Consider the following 16,928-nt stretch of genomic DNA (forward strand, 5'->3'; position numbering starts at 1 on the left):
CTCGTGTGCATTTATACTGTATAGTAAGGACGTATCAGAGGTGATTGTCGAATATAAACAAGAGCATAGACCAGGTGGGCCGAATGGTTTGTTCCCTGCTGCAGACTCGATGTAATATGTAATTTTGATGTAATAATGTAGCATGTTGTAATGCACCGCTGTTTAAAAGGGGAAAGCCACCAGTCTCACTATTTAAAAAAAATCCTGATGGTTAATCTGCCTTCTAACTTCCCTGGATGTAAACAGCAGAAGGTGTCCGTTCATCCTCACCACTCTCTCCTCCCCAAACTCCCCTTTCTGCTTTCATTTCACGAATTGGGCCACGTGGAGGAGGCAGTTCACGTGACCGGCTCGCGGTCTGTTTTGCTTGTCGCCTAGCAACCGCCCGGGTCTCAGTGCTGGGAGTCAAGAGACGAGGGAAGCGCAGCCGGCTTAGTGACCGTTGGGAAGGCTCAGGGCCCGCGGAGAGCCCGTCCGGTGTCCGCAGAGGCGGCGATCAGTCCGTAATTGATTCCTTTATTCTCGGATTATTTCTTCTTGCCGCACGTAGGGCGCATCTGGTGCCGGTGCCGGTGCCGGTGCCCAGGCCTGTGCCGGAGCCTGCGGCCATGGCGGTGCGCAATCGGTCAGTGATGATGCGCCTGCCGCGGGCTGTCACTCTAAAACAAGGATCAATCAGCTCCTACTAAAGATTCATTCATGGGATGAAAGTTTCATTTACTGTGAATGTGCCCGTTATAAAGATAAACTTGTTCGCTGAGAACAGTCGTTACTTTTAAGAAAAATATTCACCCATAATGTGTAGGTTGCTGTCGCGTTGCTGAGAAAATCAGCAACACAGTTGGGTAACATTTTGTTTAGCCGAAAGTTGCAGCCAGGTCCTCCAGATAAAGTAATTCATAGAATTTGATGATTGTTGTTGGCTATCATTATACATTAGATTTATTTTTTGATGGATTACATAGGATGTACGACAAAGAAACAGGCCATTCGGCCCAACCAGTCCATGCCTGCGTTTATGCTTCACTGGGGCCTCCCCTCTTCACTCATCTAAATCTATCAGCACAACCCTATTCCCTCATATGCTTGTTCAGCCACCCCTGAAATGCATCCATCCTATTCGCTTCAATCACTCCCTGTGGTAGCGAGTTCCACATTCTCACCACTCTTTGGGTAAAGAATTTTCTTCTGAATTGGATTTCTTAGTAACTATCTTATATTGACGACTTCTTGTTATGCTCTTCTCCACAAGTGGAAATCGTCTCTCTGTATCCACTCTATCAAAACTTTCATAATTTTAAAGCCTCTTATTAGGTCACCCCTCAGCCTATTTTCAAGAAAAAAGAGCCTGTTCATCCTTTCCTAATATGTATACCATTTTGTAAACCTTCTCTGTACCCTCTTCAGTGTCTCTATATACTTTTTATAATATGGCGACCAGTACTCTTAAGTGTGGTCTAACTAAGGTTTGATACAGATTTAACATAAATTCCATGCTTTTTAATTCTATACCTCTAGAAATAAACCCTAGTGCTTGTTTTGCCCTTTTTATAGCCTTGCTAACCTGTGTTACAGCTTTTAGTGATTTGTGTATTTGTACTCAGAGATCCCTTTGGTCCTCTACCCATCTAGACTAGCATCCTCCAAGTAATAAGTGACCTCCCTATTCTTCCTAACAGAATGTAATACCTCACATTTATCTGTGTTGAACTTAATTTGCCAATTATATGCCTATTCTGCAAGTTTATTAATGTCCTCCTGTAATTTGTTGTAGTCCCCCTTAGTATTGACTATCACCTCCAATTTGGTGTCCCTGAAAATTTAAAAACTGTGTTTTTGATTCCAAAGTCTAAATTGTTAATATAAATTGTGAACAACAGTGGTCCCAGCACTGACCCTTGTGGAACACCACTACCCACCTTCTGCCACTATGAATAGCTACCTTTTACCCCTACTCTCTGCTTTCTGTCTTGAAGCCAGCTGGCTATCCATTCTGCTACTTGTCCTCTAACTCTGCATTCTCTAACCCTGTTTATCAAAGAATTAAAATGGGAAGTAAACTAAATCCATGGGTATATTTACACTACAATATCGCTATTAAAACCCCGGTTATTGAGCTGGAGTCTGAGGTGCAGATATTGCGAGGCATCAGGGAAGGGGAGAGTTAACTGGACACTGATCCAGGAGGCAGTCACAGCCCTTAGGTTAGGTAGTGGTACAGGACTGGTTAGTTGTCAAGGACAGGCAGGTGTGACTGCAGATCAGTCAGGTAATGGAACCCCAGGTGGAGTGTTGGAGGAGCCTCGGCATTTGTCATCCAACAGTTATGAGTTTGTTGCTACCTGTGTAGAAGAGGGAAAAGCCTGCAGGATAGCAAGCTGACCATGGCACCATGGTGCAGGAGGCTATTCAAATCGGGGGAGTGAAAGGGATTGTAGTTGAGTAGGGGACAGTATAGTCAGAGGGATAGATACTGTTCTCTACAGCCACAACCAGGAGTTCCGAAGGTTATGTTGTCTGCCTGGTGCCAGGGTTAAAGACATCTCCTCGCGGCTGGAGAAGAACTGAGAGTGGGATAGGGAGGTCCACGTAGGAACCAATGACATAGGTAGAACTAGGAATGAGCTAAGAGAGTTTGGGTAGTTGGGATCCAAATTTAAAAGCAAAACCTCGAAGGTAATAATCTCCAGATTATTACCTGAGCAGCCATGCGCCAATTGGCATAGCGATAAACAGATTAAAAAGTTAAATGTGTGGCTCAAAGAGTGGTGTGGGAGGCAGGGGTTTTGCTTCATGTGGCATTGGCACCAATATTGGGGAAAGAGAGCTGTTCCATTGGGACGGGCTCCACTTAAACTAGGCAGAAACCAGTGTCCTGGCGAATCGAATACCTATGGCAATAGACAGGGTTTTAAACTAATGAAGAGGTGTGGGAGGATTCAGGAAAGAGTAAATTTAAAAGCAGCAAAATAAATGTCAAGGCTCTAGAGCAGAGCAGAGTTTTGAGTAAAAATAAGCAGAGTGGGTCAAGAAGGAACAGAGAGAGTAACAAAGGTAAATAGGTCATCTATGACTATGGTGACATCAGGGAATAATAGAAAAAAGTCAAAGCTAAAGGCATATACCCGAATGCGCGAAACATTCACAACAAAATAGATTAACTAATAGCGCAGCTAGAAATTAATAGGTTTGATCTAATAGCCATTATGGAGATGTGGTTGCAAAGTGATTAAGGTTGGGCACTAAATATTCCAGGACACTTAACTTTTAGAAGAGATAGGCAAATTGGAAAAGAACATAAGAAAATAAGAAATAGGAGCAGGAGTAGGCCATTTAGCCCCTCGAACCTGTCCCGCTGTTCAATAAGATCATAGCTGATCTGATTATGGACTCAGCTCCACTTCACTGCCTGTTCCCCATAACCCTTTGCTCCCGTATCGCTCAAAAATCTGTTTTTATCTCCGCCTTAAATATATTCAGTGACCCAGCCTCCACAGCTCTCTGGGGCAGAGAATTCCATAGATTTATAACCCTCTGAGAGAAGAAATTTCTCCTCATCTCAGTTTTAAATGGGCGGCCCCTTATTCTAAGACTACGTCCCCTAGTTTTAGTTTCCCCTATGAATGGAAATATCCTCTCTGCATCCACCTTGTTGAGCCCCCTTATTATCTTATAAGTTTCAATAAGATCATCTCTCATTCTTCTGAACTCCAATGTGTATAGGCCCAACCTACTCAACCTATCCTCATAAGTCAACCCCCTCATTTCCGGAATCAACTTAGTGAACCTTCTCTGAACAGCCTCCAGTGCAAGTATATCTTTCCTTAAATACGGAGACCAAAACTGTACGCAGTACTCCAGGTGTGGCCTCACCAATACCCTATACAATTGTAGCAAGACTTCTCTGCTTTTATACTCTATCCCCTTTGCAATAAAGGCCAATATTTGATTTGCCTTCTTGATTACTTGCTGTTTTTATTAACATTAGTACGCAGATACAGCAAGTAAACATTAGAATGCAGATACAGCAAGTAAAAGGAGGAGTGTTATCTCTGATAAAAAACCCTGATAATAAAGAATGGGATAAAGATAGCAGAGAGAAAAAGGATCTTAGCATGTTGACCCCTCTGCCAAGGGAAACAGATCCTTCCTATCCACTCTATTCAGGCCCCTAATAATTTTATACACCGCAATCAGGCCTCCCCTTAGCCTCCTCTGTTCCAAAGAAAACAGACCCGGCATCTCCAATCTTTCCTCATAGCCAAAATTCTCCAGTCCAGGCAACATTCTTGTAAATCTCCTCTGCACCCTTTCCAAAGCAATCACATCTTTTCTGTAATGTGGTGACCAGAACTGCACAGAGTACTCTAGTTGTGGCCTAACCAGTATTTTATATAGTTCAAGCATAACCTCCTTGCTCTTGTATTCCATGCCTCGACTGATAAAGGCAAGTATTCCACATGCCTTCTTAACCACCTTCTCTACCTGGCCTGCTACCCTCAGGGATCTGTGGACCTGCACTCCAAGGTCCCTTTGTTCCACTATATTTTTGGGGCGATAAAGGCGATGGAGCGGGAAAGTTAGTGCTTGGCCATTGCTGAGGCCGTGGCCAGCGGCGGAGCTGAAATCATAGAAGATGATGGTGTCCTCATACCTAATCCTCCTTGTCACATCCTACTTCCTCCTCATCCCACAAACTCTTCTGATTTACAAGCGGCAGATGCTGTAAGCATGTCGCTCTTGCTCTCCCACCTCCCCTCACCAACAACGTTCCCTTTAAGCTGAGCGAACACACTTTTGACTTTTGAGATTGCCAGTTACCTACTGATGTGTAGCTTTGTGCTGTGAGTTAGCACCCTCTGATCAGATGTGGAGCAGATGAACTTTCAACCCTTCAACTAGTTTCAATTAACCCCTGATCCCCGAGATAACTTATTGTGCCTCCAAAACTTACTATCAGAAGTAACATGAGTAACCAGGTATTGTTCTCCTGCTTTCTTATTTCTTTTTAAAAGTGAAGTGTGTAGTGATTTTAAATGGGACACAACTTGGAGCAGCTGAAGGAGTAATCTGGCAGGATTTGATCAGTGCAATCCTTTCTAAAAATCCAGATTATTAACAGCAGTAACAACTTGCATTTATATAGCAGCTTTAATGTAGAAAATGTTCTAAGGCACTTCACAAATGGAAATAGATAGGGTAATTGAATCAAAGCTACTGATTGAACGATTAGGATGGCATGCCTGAAAGCTATGTTGAAAGGATGCTTATTGAGAAGGTTTTTACAGTTGGATGGGTTTAGGGTGGGAGTTCCAGAGGATATAGAAAAGTCTGCCATCAGTGATTTTTTTTTTTCGTTCATGGGATATGGGTATTGCTGGCAAGGCCAGCATTTATTGGCCATCCCTAATTGCCCTTGAGTAGGTGGTGGTGAGCTGCCTTCTTGAATCGCTGCAGTCCATGTGGTGAAGGTACTCCCACAGTGCTGATAGGGAGGGAGTTCCAGGATTTTGATCCAGTGCGATGAAGGAATGGCGATATATTTTCAAATCAGGATGGTGTGTAACTTGGAAAGGGAACTTGAATGGATGTGAAGGGAGGGAGGATATGCCAAAAGCTAATGTCAGAGGACCAAAGTGTACAGGAAGAGGTGTAAAGCTGGAGGAGGTTACAGAGGTATGGTGGAGTGAGGCTATTGCGGGATTTGAAGATGAGGATGAGAGTTTAAAATTAATGTATTTGGGGCAAGGAACCACTGTAGATTAACAAAGAATTGGTGCGGGCCAGGTTACAGGTGCTGAGTTTCGGATGAGTTAGAGTTTCTGGAGGGTGAAATGCTACTCAGTGGAATAATTTAATCTAGAGGTGATAAAAGCATGGGGAATGATTTTGGCAGCAGAGGTGAGAAGTGTTGCAAAAACAGTAATCAGTAATCTTGATAATAGATAGGATGTGGGGTTTAAGACTCATCTCGGTTGAACAGGACTCCAGGGCTATGCATGGTGTGGTTCAGCTTAAATAGGGGGTCAGGGAGGTGGATACAGTTGCTAATAATGTTTACGACAGGAGCTCAAAATGATAGCATCTGTCTTCCCAATATTCAGTTGAAGGAAGTTGTGACGCATTTGTGACTTGATGTTGTGCGTAGAAACAGAAGTGTGAGGCTGGAGCTGTGGGCAAATCAAAAAAAGCCCGATTTCGTGGGATACTCAGAGGAGCGGTTTGGAGTGCGAGGCTGGAGCTGTGGGCAAATCAAAAAAGATAGCTGCTGCAGCAGCAGAATCAACAACGGTCTTGAGAGGGCAGCAAAACCAAAGTGGGCGACAAAATTAGACGTCATCAGAATGCAGGTAGATGATTGGTGGCATCTCTTGGAGCATGGTGAAGCCGAGTGGAGGGGTCGGGACCCAGGAGCAGGAGTGCGAGGTGCGGAGGTCGGAATCTGCGAGGTGCAGAGGTCAGAATTTGCGAGGTGCGGAGGTCGGGACCGGTGACATCCGGAGATGGGAAGCGGTGAAGAGAGGACGGACGAGGCACGGAGGAGCGGAAAGGTCGGAGCCCAGAGGCGGAGCAGTGTGAACAAACCAAGGGAAGGCGCAGCATGGGCCAATAGCGAGGCTGTGAGGTCGTGAGGCCCACATTGCAAACTATGAATTCCATATAGAAAGAGGTCCTGGAAGAAGGAGGGCAGTAGAAGTATGTTTGATTTTGTGTGTATGTTGACATGCAGGCCGTGATTTTTATCAACGGATCCATCACAGACCCAATCCACGTCCGGACCGGGGTCAAACAGGACTGCGTCATCGCCCCAACCCTTTTAATCTTTCTCGCTGCCATGCTCCACCTCACAGTCAACAAGTTCCCTGCTGGAGTGGAACTAAACTACAGAACCAGTGGGAACCTGTTCAACCTGCGCCGTCTCCAGGCCAGATCCAAGACCACCCCAACCTCTGTCGTCGAGCTACAGTACGCCGACGACGCCTGCGTCTGCACACATAGAGGCTGCACTCCAGGAAATAATCGACGTATTTACTGAGGTATACGAAAACATGGGACTTACGCTAAACATCCATAAGACAAAGGTCCTCCACCAGCCTGTCCTCACCGCTCAGCACTGCTTCCCAGTCATCAAGATCCACGGCGCGGCCCTGGACACCGTGCAAAACTTCCCATATCTCGGGAGCCTCCTATCAACAAGAGCAAACATCGACGATGAGATCCAACATCGCCTCCAGTGCACCAGTGCAGCCTTCGGTCGCCTGAGGAAAAGAGTGTTTGAAGACCAGGCCCTCAAAACTGCCACCAAGCTCATGGTCTACAGGGCTGTAGTAATACCTGCCCTCCTGTATGGCTCAGAGACATGGACCATGTACTGTAGACACTTCAAGTTCATGGAGAAATATCACCAACGATGTCTCCGCAAGATCCTACAAATCCCCTGGGAAGACAGGCGCACCAACATCAGCGTCCTCATTCAGGCTAACATCCCCAGCATTGAAGCACTGACCACACTCGATCAGCTCTGCTGGGCAGGCCACATAGTCTGCATGCCAGACACGAAACTCCCAAAGCAAGTGCTCTACTCGGAGCTCCTTCATGGCAAACGAGCCAAAGGTGGGCAGCGGAAACGCTACAAGGACACCCTCAAAGCCTTCTTGATAAAGTGCAACATCCCCACTGACATCTGGGAGTCCCTGGTCCAAGACCGCCCTAAGTGGAGGAAGTACATCCGGGAGGGCACTGAGCATCTCGAGTATCAATGCTGAGAGCATGCAGAAATCAAGCGCAGACAGCAGAAAGAGCATGCGGCAAACCAGTCCCACCCACTCCTTCCCTCAACAACTATCTGTCCCACCTGTGACAGAGTCTGTGGCTCTCGTATTGGACTGTTTAGCCACCAAAGAACTCATTTCAGGAGTGGAAGCAAGTCTTCCTCGATTCTGAGGGACTGCCTGTGATGATGTTGATGATGTATTGGCACATATGGCGGAGCCTGGTCTCCAGTCATCTTGGATCCCTTTGCCACTGGACCAAGACCTTGCTCCATCAAGCTCGTGTGGTGGCTGGTATGCAACGGCCACCCCATGTTAAAAGAATTCACGCACAAGCATCTTCCACCGTTTAAAATGAGTTCATCAGTCACCTGAGTACTCATTTTTAGTGTGGAAGCAAATCATCCTCGATCCCGTGGGACAGCCTGTGATGATGTTCAATCCCTCGAGCTTACTCCTCCATTCAATGGCTCATCTGTATCCTAACTCCATCCACACACCTTGGCTAGCAAAAATCTAGCGATCTCAGCTTAAAAATGATTAACTGAGCTAATTTACTGTCTAACGCCCTCTTGTTGGGAGTCGAGGGTTATGGGGAACAGGCAGGGAAGTGGAGTTGAGGCCAAGATCAGATCAGCCGTGGTCTTATTGAATGGCGGAGCAGGCTCGAGGGACCAAATGGCCGACTCCTGCTCCTATTTCTTATGTTCTTATGAAGTGCCCATCCTGAAGTGGCGAGGCTGTGGAATTCGCATGAAATTGAGGGCAATTAAAAGAGCTACGAATTAAAGTGACGAGTTCAGAACTAATCAAAAAATGAAAATGACGTGTAAAAATGTAGCTTTCAGCCCTTACTGCCTTAAAAAAAAAAATTAACATTAAAAAGGAGTCCAAGATGGGAGTCTTCAGCTCAAAGGTTACTGCACAAGATAAAATTTCACGGGGTTGGGGGTAATATATTAGCATGGATAGAGGATTGGCTAACTAACAGAGAACAGAGAGTCGGGATAAATGGTTCATAGAAACATAGAAACATAGAAAATAGGTGCAGGAGCAGGCCATTCAGCCCTTCTAGCCTGCACCGCCATTCAATGAGTTCATGGCTGAACATGAAACTTCAGTACCCCCTTGCTGCTTTCTCGCCATACCCCTTGATCCCCCGAGTAGTAAGGACTTCATCTAACTCCCTTTTGAATATATTTAGTGAATTGGCCTCAACGACTTTCTGTGGTAGAGAATTCCACAGGTTCACCACTCTCTGGGTGAAGAAGTTTCTCCTCATCTCGGTCCTAAATGGCTTACCCCTTATCCTTAGACTGTGACCCCTGGTTCTGGACTTCCCCAACATTGGGAACATTCTTCCTGCATTCAACCTGTCCAAACCCGTCAGAATTTTAAACGTTTCTATGAGGTCCCCTCTCACTCTTCTGAACTCCACTGAATACAAGCCCAGTTGATCCAATCTTTCTTGATAGGTCAGTCCCACCATCCCGGGAATCAGTCTGGTGAATCTTCGCTGCACTCCCTCAATAGCAAGAACGTCCTTCCTCAAGTTAGGAGACCAAAACTGTACACAATACTCCAGGTGTGGCCTCACCAAGGCCCTATACAACTGTAGCAACACCTCCCTGCCCCTGTACTCAAATCCCCTCGCTATGAAGGCCAACATGCCATTTGTTTTCTTAACCGCCTGCTGTACCTGCATGCCAACCTTCAATGACTGATGTACCATGACACCCAGGTCTCATTGCACCTCCCCTTTTCCTAATCTGTCACCATTCAGATAATAGTCTGTCTCTCTGTTTTTAACACCAACGTGGATAACCTCACATTTATCCACATTATACTTCATCTGCCACGCATTTGCCCACTCACCTAACCTATCCAAGTCACTCTGCAGCCTCATAGCATCCTCCTCGCAGCTCACACTGCCACCCAACTTAGTGTCATCCGCAAATTTGGAGATACTACATTTAATCCCCTCGTCTTAAATCATTAATGTACAATGTAAACAGCTGGGGCCCCAGCACAGAACCTTGCGGTACCCCACTAGTCACTGCCTGCCATTCTGAAAAGTACCGATTTACTCCTACTCTTTGCTTCCTGTCTGACAACCAGTTCTCAATCCACGTCAGCACACTACCCCCAATCCCATGTGCTTTAACTTTGCACATTAATCTCCTGTGTGGGACCTTGTCGAAAGCCTTCTGAAAGTCCAAATATACCACATCAACTGGTTCTCCTTTGTCCACTTTACTGGAAACATCCTCAAAAAATTCCAGAAGATTTGTCAAGCATGATCTCCCTTTCACAAATCCATGCTGACTTGGACCTATCATGTCACCATTTTCCAAATGCGCTGCTATGACATCCTTAATAATTGATTCCATCATTTTACCCACTACTGAGGTCAGGCTGACCGGTCTATAATTCCCTGTTTTCTCTCTCCCTCCTTTTTTAAAAAGTGGGGTTACATTGGCTACCCTCCACTCGATAGGAACTGATCCAGAGTCAATGGAATGTTGGAAAATGACTGTCAATGCATCCGCTATTTCCAAGGCCACCTCCTTAAGTACTCTGGGATGCAGTCCATCAGGCCCTGGGGATTTATCGGCCTTCAATCCCATCAATTTCCCCAACACAATTTCCCGACTAATAAGGATTTCCCTCAGTTCCTCCTCCTTACTAGACCCTCTGACCCCTTTTATATCCGGAAGGTTGTTTGTGTCCTCCTTAGTGAATACTGAACCAAAGTACTTGTTCAATTGGTCTGCCATTTCTTTGTTCCCCGTTATGACTTCCCCTGATTCTGACTGCAGGGGACCTACGTTTGTCTTTACTAACCTTTTTCTCTTTACATACCTATAGAAACTTTTGCAATCCGCCTTAATGTTCCCTGCAAGCTTCTTCTCGTACTCCATTTTCCCTGCCCTAATCAAACCCTTTGTCCTCCTCTGCTGAGTTCTAAATTTCTCCCAGTCCCCAGGTTCGCTGCTATTTCTGGCCAATTTGTATGCCACTTCCTTGGCTTTAATACTATCCCTGATTTCCCTAGATAGCCACGGTTGAGCCACCTTCCCTTTTTTATTTTTACGCCAGACAGGAATGTACAATTGTTGTAATTCATCCATGCGGTCTCTAAATGTCTGCCATTGCCCATCCACAGTCAACCCCTTCAGTATCATTTGCCAATCTATCTTAGCCAATTCACGCCTCATACCTTCAAAGTTACCCTTCTTTAAGTTCTGGACCATGGTCTCTGAATTAACTGTTTCATTCTCCATCCTAATGCAGAATTCCACCATATTATGGTCACTCTTCCCCAAGGGGCCTCGCACAATGAGATTGTTAATTAATCCTCTCTCATTCTCTGGTTGGCAACCAGTAACTAGTGGGGTGCCGCAGCGATCAGTGCTGGGACCCCAACTATTTACAATCTGTATTAACGATTTGGAAGAAGCGACTGCGTATAACATAGCCAAGTTTACTGTTGATACAAAGATGGGAGGGAAAGCAATGTGTGAGGAGGACACAAAAAATCTGCAAAAGGACATAGACAGGCTAAGTGAGTGGGCAAAAATTTGGCAGATGGAATATAATGTTGGAAAGTGTGAAGTCCTGCACTTTGGCAGAAAAAATCAAAGAGCAAGTTATTATTTAAATGGAGAAAGATTGCAAAGTGCTGCAGTACATGAAACACAAAAGGATAGTATGCAGGTACAGCAAGTGATCTGGAAGGTCAATGGAATCTTGGCCTTTATTGCAAAAGGGATGGAGTATAAAAGCCGGGAAGTCTTGCTACAGCTATACAAGGTATTGGTGAGGCCACACCTGGAATACTGTGTGCAGTTTTGGTTTCCATATTTACGAAAGGATATACTTGTGTTGGTGGCAGTTCAGAGAAGGTTCACTAGGTTGATTCTGGGGATGAAGGGGTTGACTTATGAGGAAAGGTTGAGTAGGTTGAGCCTCTTCTCATTGGAATTCAGAAGAATGAGAGGTGATCTTATCGAAACGTATAAGATTATGAGGGGCCTTGACAAGGTGGATGCAGAGAGGATGTTTCCACTGATGGGGGAGACTAGAACTAGAAGGCATGATCTTAGAATAAGGGGCTGCCTATTTAAAACTGAGATGAGGAGAAATTTCTTCTCAGAGGGTTGTTAATCTGTGGAATTTGCTGTCTCACAGAGCTGTGGATGCTGGGACATTGAATAAATTTAAGACAGAAATAGACAGTTTCTTAAACGATAAGAGGAAAATAGGTTATGGGGAGCGGGTGGGAAAGTGGAGCTGAGTCCATGATCAGATCAGCCATGATCTTATTAAATGGTGGAGCAGGCTCAAGGGTCCATATGGCCTACTCCTGCTCCTATTTCTTATGTTCTTAAAGTTGAATTCCCTTCCGAACCTCAAAAAATGGGAAAAGTACTTCAGCACGAACACAAATCGCTCCGCAAGCCAGAGAAGGGTTATCCAAGATCTCGCACGCAACACTCCAGCTTTGTGCAGTTGGGGTAAACACTGCATGAGAGGTCTTCTATCCACAGGGCCTTCAGACCCTCCAGAAAAAAGGAAGGATGTGGGACCACATCACCGAGGCTGTCACTGCCAGCAGTGTCTCCCCCATCATCTGCCTCCAGTGCCCAAAGAAGCTTCAGGACCTCAGACCACTGGTTAAGGTCAGTAAATGTATCTTAACAGTCGTCTCCTAGCAACTGAATCACTAGCCTCACACACTACTCAATGCACGACTGTCCCCACTGCCCCCCCCCCTAATCAACAATCTGTACCAATCACAAGGCACATCTCCCATTCCTAGCCTCGCCTCATCCCTTGGAATAGACAGTGCAAGCCATTCTTGGCAGGGGCATGGCCGAGCCCTTGACCAGCGGCAGAGCAGAAAGGATGCAAGATGCTGGTATCCTCATATGTTTTCCTCCTTCTGGTATGCACCTCTTGCTTTCCCGCCCTCCCTTCACCACAATTTCACTCTTGTGCCTTCCTCATTTCGCACACCCAAGAAATGCAGCCTGCCCAGCCAGTGGTTGGCCAAGAAGAGTGGAGAGGACAGAGAAGAAGACACCATGTCACTCGGTTTCACACTCCCAGCCACCAGCTCCTGAAGGTCGACCAGCAAGGCCAGTTGCAATCTCCCCCACTGAAAGTCAGCCAAGCTGCAGCCACTTTGGTAGCACTGTGTTGACATCAGTAGGATAGGCAAAGGCAAAAACAAGGCAATCACTAAGAGAATGCACAAAGGTGATGAGTCGATTTCTTGATGTCATATTGAATGGATAGATATATAAAGTTGGATTAGTAAGTTTGCTTTTTGGTGGCTTTTATTTCAGCAGAGGGAAGGTAAGGTGTGGGACAAATGTTGAAAGGGGAATTGGGGTTGTGGTCACTGGTACCGCAGGCAGATGATTCCATCCCAGTCAGAAAGGGGCTGTCTGGGTTGCATCCTTCCTTCTGCTTCCTCTTCCGTTTCTTTCTCTTCAGCTTCTTCCTCTTCCCTCTGCGAGCGGATGCTGTAAATCTGAAATGACAGCATAAAATGCTGGAAATACTCAGCAGGTCAGGCAGCAGCTTGACCTGAGACGTGAATGTTTCTCTCTCGATAGGTGTTGCTTGAGGTCGGGGCCTTAAAAAGAGGAGCAGCGTGGCGGCATACCACTACATGGTACAGCATGAGCTGGTTCAGGAGGGCGACGGCTGTGAAGAGGGGGATTGGATTGGACGTCAACATAATCCAGGTCGCTGATTGAAGCGTGGGCAGGTACAGCAAGAGCGGCGAGGTTGGGGCGAAGGAGCGGCGAGAGATTGTAGAGCAACATGATCGGGGCCCAGAAGAGGCGAGGGCCCAGGGGCAGCATGGGCCAGCCCACACTGCGATATGTGTGCGTACTAGGTCCGTGCAGCAGAGCATGTCTCCAGTTGTCTTGGTTAATCTTTGCCAGTGGACCAAAATCTAGCTCTGTCAAGCCCATGTGGTGGCTGGTGTGCTACGGCCACCACACGTTTAAAAAAAAATCCATGCACAGGCATCTTCGACTCTTTAACATGTAGTTCGGGACCTGGAATATTAGGTCCTTCATTGAAACACCTGTGAACTCATCCCTTTGTGGCGTGGAAGCAAGTCATCTTCAATATGCAGGACCGCCTAAGAAGAGAAGTTGCCTGAGGTGCTGAGTATTTTCAGCATTTTTTGTCTTCACAGAGGCCTTCCTTTGCCACCCGAGGCCATGCAAGCGTCCAGTAGCATTACCTACACACTTAAAAAAAACTTTTAACATATATTGCAGCAAGCCATTACTTCAGTAAAATAAAAAAAAACTGTCCAAAAGCTTAAATGCAAACTTACCTGAAAGATATGTGTACCCCTTTAAGAGGTGCTGACAGCGTCTTTGTGAGTCTGTTTGCACACTGGGTTTACCTGGTGTGCTTAGGACCCAGCGCAGAACTCAGCGCTAGGATCGAAGTTCGCTGTGATGACACTCAGTCGCAATGTGACGTCGCCATATTTCTTTAGAGGACATTGTAGTGCAGTTTTGAGAATCTGTAACCCTTGGGACTGAGGCCATTTCGGATTCCGGGTATTTCTGGACTTCGGAACGTCTTGCTGACGTCACGAATCCGGAAATACCCGCGCTGTTGAGGAAGAGTTTGGGCCGGCCGGCCTTACCGAGGAAATGTTCGGGTGGGGCCCTGCCGAGGAGATGTTCGGGCGGGGCCCCGCCGAGAAGGTGCTTGGGTGGGGTGGGCCGGCCCCGCCGAGTAGATGTTTGGGCAGGCCGGCGAGGAGGCCCCGAGGTAAGGGCAGCGGCGGCGAGGCGAGCAGTTAGGCGAGGCCCGAGGTCGGGCAGCGGCGAGGCCCCGAGGTCAGCAGCAGTGGCGGGTCCGGATTCCAGAACATTTTACGGATTCAGGATGACCCCGCCACGGTTTCCAGAACATTCCGGAACTCCGGATTTTCGACTCTGCATCTGTACTACTTCATTGCTACTAGGCCCACAAAAATGGAGGATGCCCGGCACCCAGCCCCAGCTGACGGAAGAGCGGTGTCCACCACTTTCTCGACATTACGCAGCACTTTTAGGTCACTGCTTTTAGAAGGAGAGAGTTCCATATTTCTACCACCCTTTTGCATGAAGAAACAGTTTCTGAAGTTGAACAGCATGGAAATAGTTGTGGGATCATGGGAGATGGTGGAGCAACAGAGTTGGACATCATCAACATACATTCGAATCTAATCCCATATCTGTGGATGATGTATTTGAGGGGTACTATGTAGATGAGGAAAAGGAGGGTGGAGTATAGAACTTTGAGGTGAGCAGAGGGTTATGGTGCTAGGATGAGAGGAGAAGTCATCACTAGAGATGTTCTGACTGTATTTGGATATGTAGGAGTGGAGTCATGCCAAAGTAAGTCCACAGAGCTGGATAATGGAGGAACATGGTATAGTTGGCTATATCAAATACTGTAACAAGGACAAGGAGGCTAATCTACCACAGTCAAGGTCACAGAGGATGACATTTATGACTTTGACCAGGGCTGTCTCGGTGCAGAATCTGGAACCTAACAGAATGAAAATACATAAAGTGCAACTGCCAACTCTTAGTTTGGACTTCTGATATGAAAAGGAATTTTTCCCCCCATCAATATTGTGCATATCTGTGTGTCACCGCCCCCCCCCCATCCCCGTCCCCCCAGGCCAAATTGGGTCCGTTGAGTATAAAACGGAGCTATTCATTGAGCTCAATCCTTTTATCAACTCTTGTTCTCATAGGTGAACTTTCCAGCAGGGTTATCGAAAGTGATTGGCATATCAACCATGGTTGATAATTAGTTAAAAATGGGATAACTGAGTTCCCCATATCACCTAGAGGATAAAAACACCAGTTTTAAAAGTTGTTACATTGGTCATGTCACTTTGTCTCAATGCCTCTCTTCACATTGGCGTCCACTTCATAAATGAATAGGAAAAAAATTTACTAGCAATTTTGAACTAATATTTAATAATAACCTGCATTTATATAGCGCTTTTAACGTAGTAAAATGTCTTCAGTTATTGCGCCACAATTTACCGAAGTGGCGTTAATTAGACTTGTCCTATTACCTTTTGTACTGGAAGTTGCTGTAAATGAAAGATCCAAATGATGTGGCGCCCTCTACAGAACATGTAGGACCTGTATGAACAGGGCAAGCAAATGTGTGTCTCGTTAACCAATCAGATTGAAGTATTGTCAATGAACAACGCAATCTGAACCAGGAAGTGTAAGTTATAATAGTGAATTCAATGTCAAATCGGTTACAGAAAGTGAAACAGAGAGGGAAAGAAAGATTGGATTAATAGAGAAAGAAAGAGACAGAATGAAAAAGTTAAAACAAATTATTGCTTGTAACTTTCCAATTTTTTATATGCCTTGTGCATGTTTTCTCTTTATTGGAATAACTGCATAGAAAGGTAAAAGTGTAAGGATTAAAAGCCTCCATTTGTGTTGTATTTGGAGACATCAGGGCAAGATCTATTGCGGCAACATCAACGGTGTAATAATGTTCTATTCTCATTTGATAGTTCCCAATGATTTTAAACGGGTTTAATTTATCTGATGTTTTAGACAAGCTGTCAAGATTCCTTAACCTTCCCACCTGCACTTTTCTCCTTCATACTTCCTTGCAATATTTGGATTTCCCCCAACCCCAATTGTGCAGGAAATCTCCTATTTCATAGCTGACGGCCTCATTGTACCACAATGGAACCATCTGCCACAATAAACTATACCAAACTTTTACATCCCATGCTGGGCAATGAGGCCTTGGTCAAATAAGTCATCTGAAAGACGGCACCTCTAACAGTGCAGCATTCCCTCAGTACTGCGCTGAAGTGTTGGCCTAGATTTTGTGCTCAAGTCTCCGGAGTGGGACTTGAACACAAAATCTTCTGACTCGGGGGCGAGAGTAGTACTGCTGTGCCATAATTGACACCTGATATTAGTAGAATGCTGTATTTCTATTTGTATAACTGACCACTGCATACTTGCAGCAATTATTCATTAGTTATAGGATTATCTCATGCATTCAAAGAAAAATATGAATACAACTTTTTCCCAATATCAAAACTTTGTAATATTTCAAGGTGTGCACTCCTCCAAA

The 16,928-nt window shown here is 45.7% G+C and overlaps 1 protein-coding gene across 6 annotated transcripts in view; it reads left to right on the top strand.

Annotated features, from left to right (window-relative positions):
• Positions 1–381: 381 nt before the first annotated feature.
• armc3 (armadillo repeat containing 3) overlaps positions 382–16,928 on the top strand; it is a 350,931-nt gene continuing 334,384 nt past the window's right edge. For 3 of the 6 annotated variants that reach the window (XM_070881404.1, XM_070881409.1, XM_070881405.1), the window contains exon 1: positions 536–625. In XM_070881404.1, coding sequence (XP_070737505.1) covers positions 609–625 — 17 coding nt within the window. In that variant the 5' untranslated portion in view covers positions 536–608. Of the gene's footprint in view, positions 504–534; positions 626–16,928 lie in introns of those variants that run through there. The other 3 variants (XM_070881406.1, XM_070881407.1, XM_070881408.1) reach the window with 3 other exon arrangements.

This window comes from Pristiophorus japonicus, chromosome 5, assembly GCF_044704955.1.
Source record: "Pristiophorus japonicus isolate sPriJap1 chromosome 5, sPriJap1.hap1, whole genome shotgun sequence".
NCBI lineage: Eukaryota > Metazoa > Chordata > Chondrichthyes > Pristiophoridae > Pristiophorus > Pristiophorus japonicus.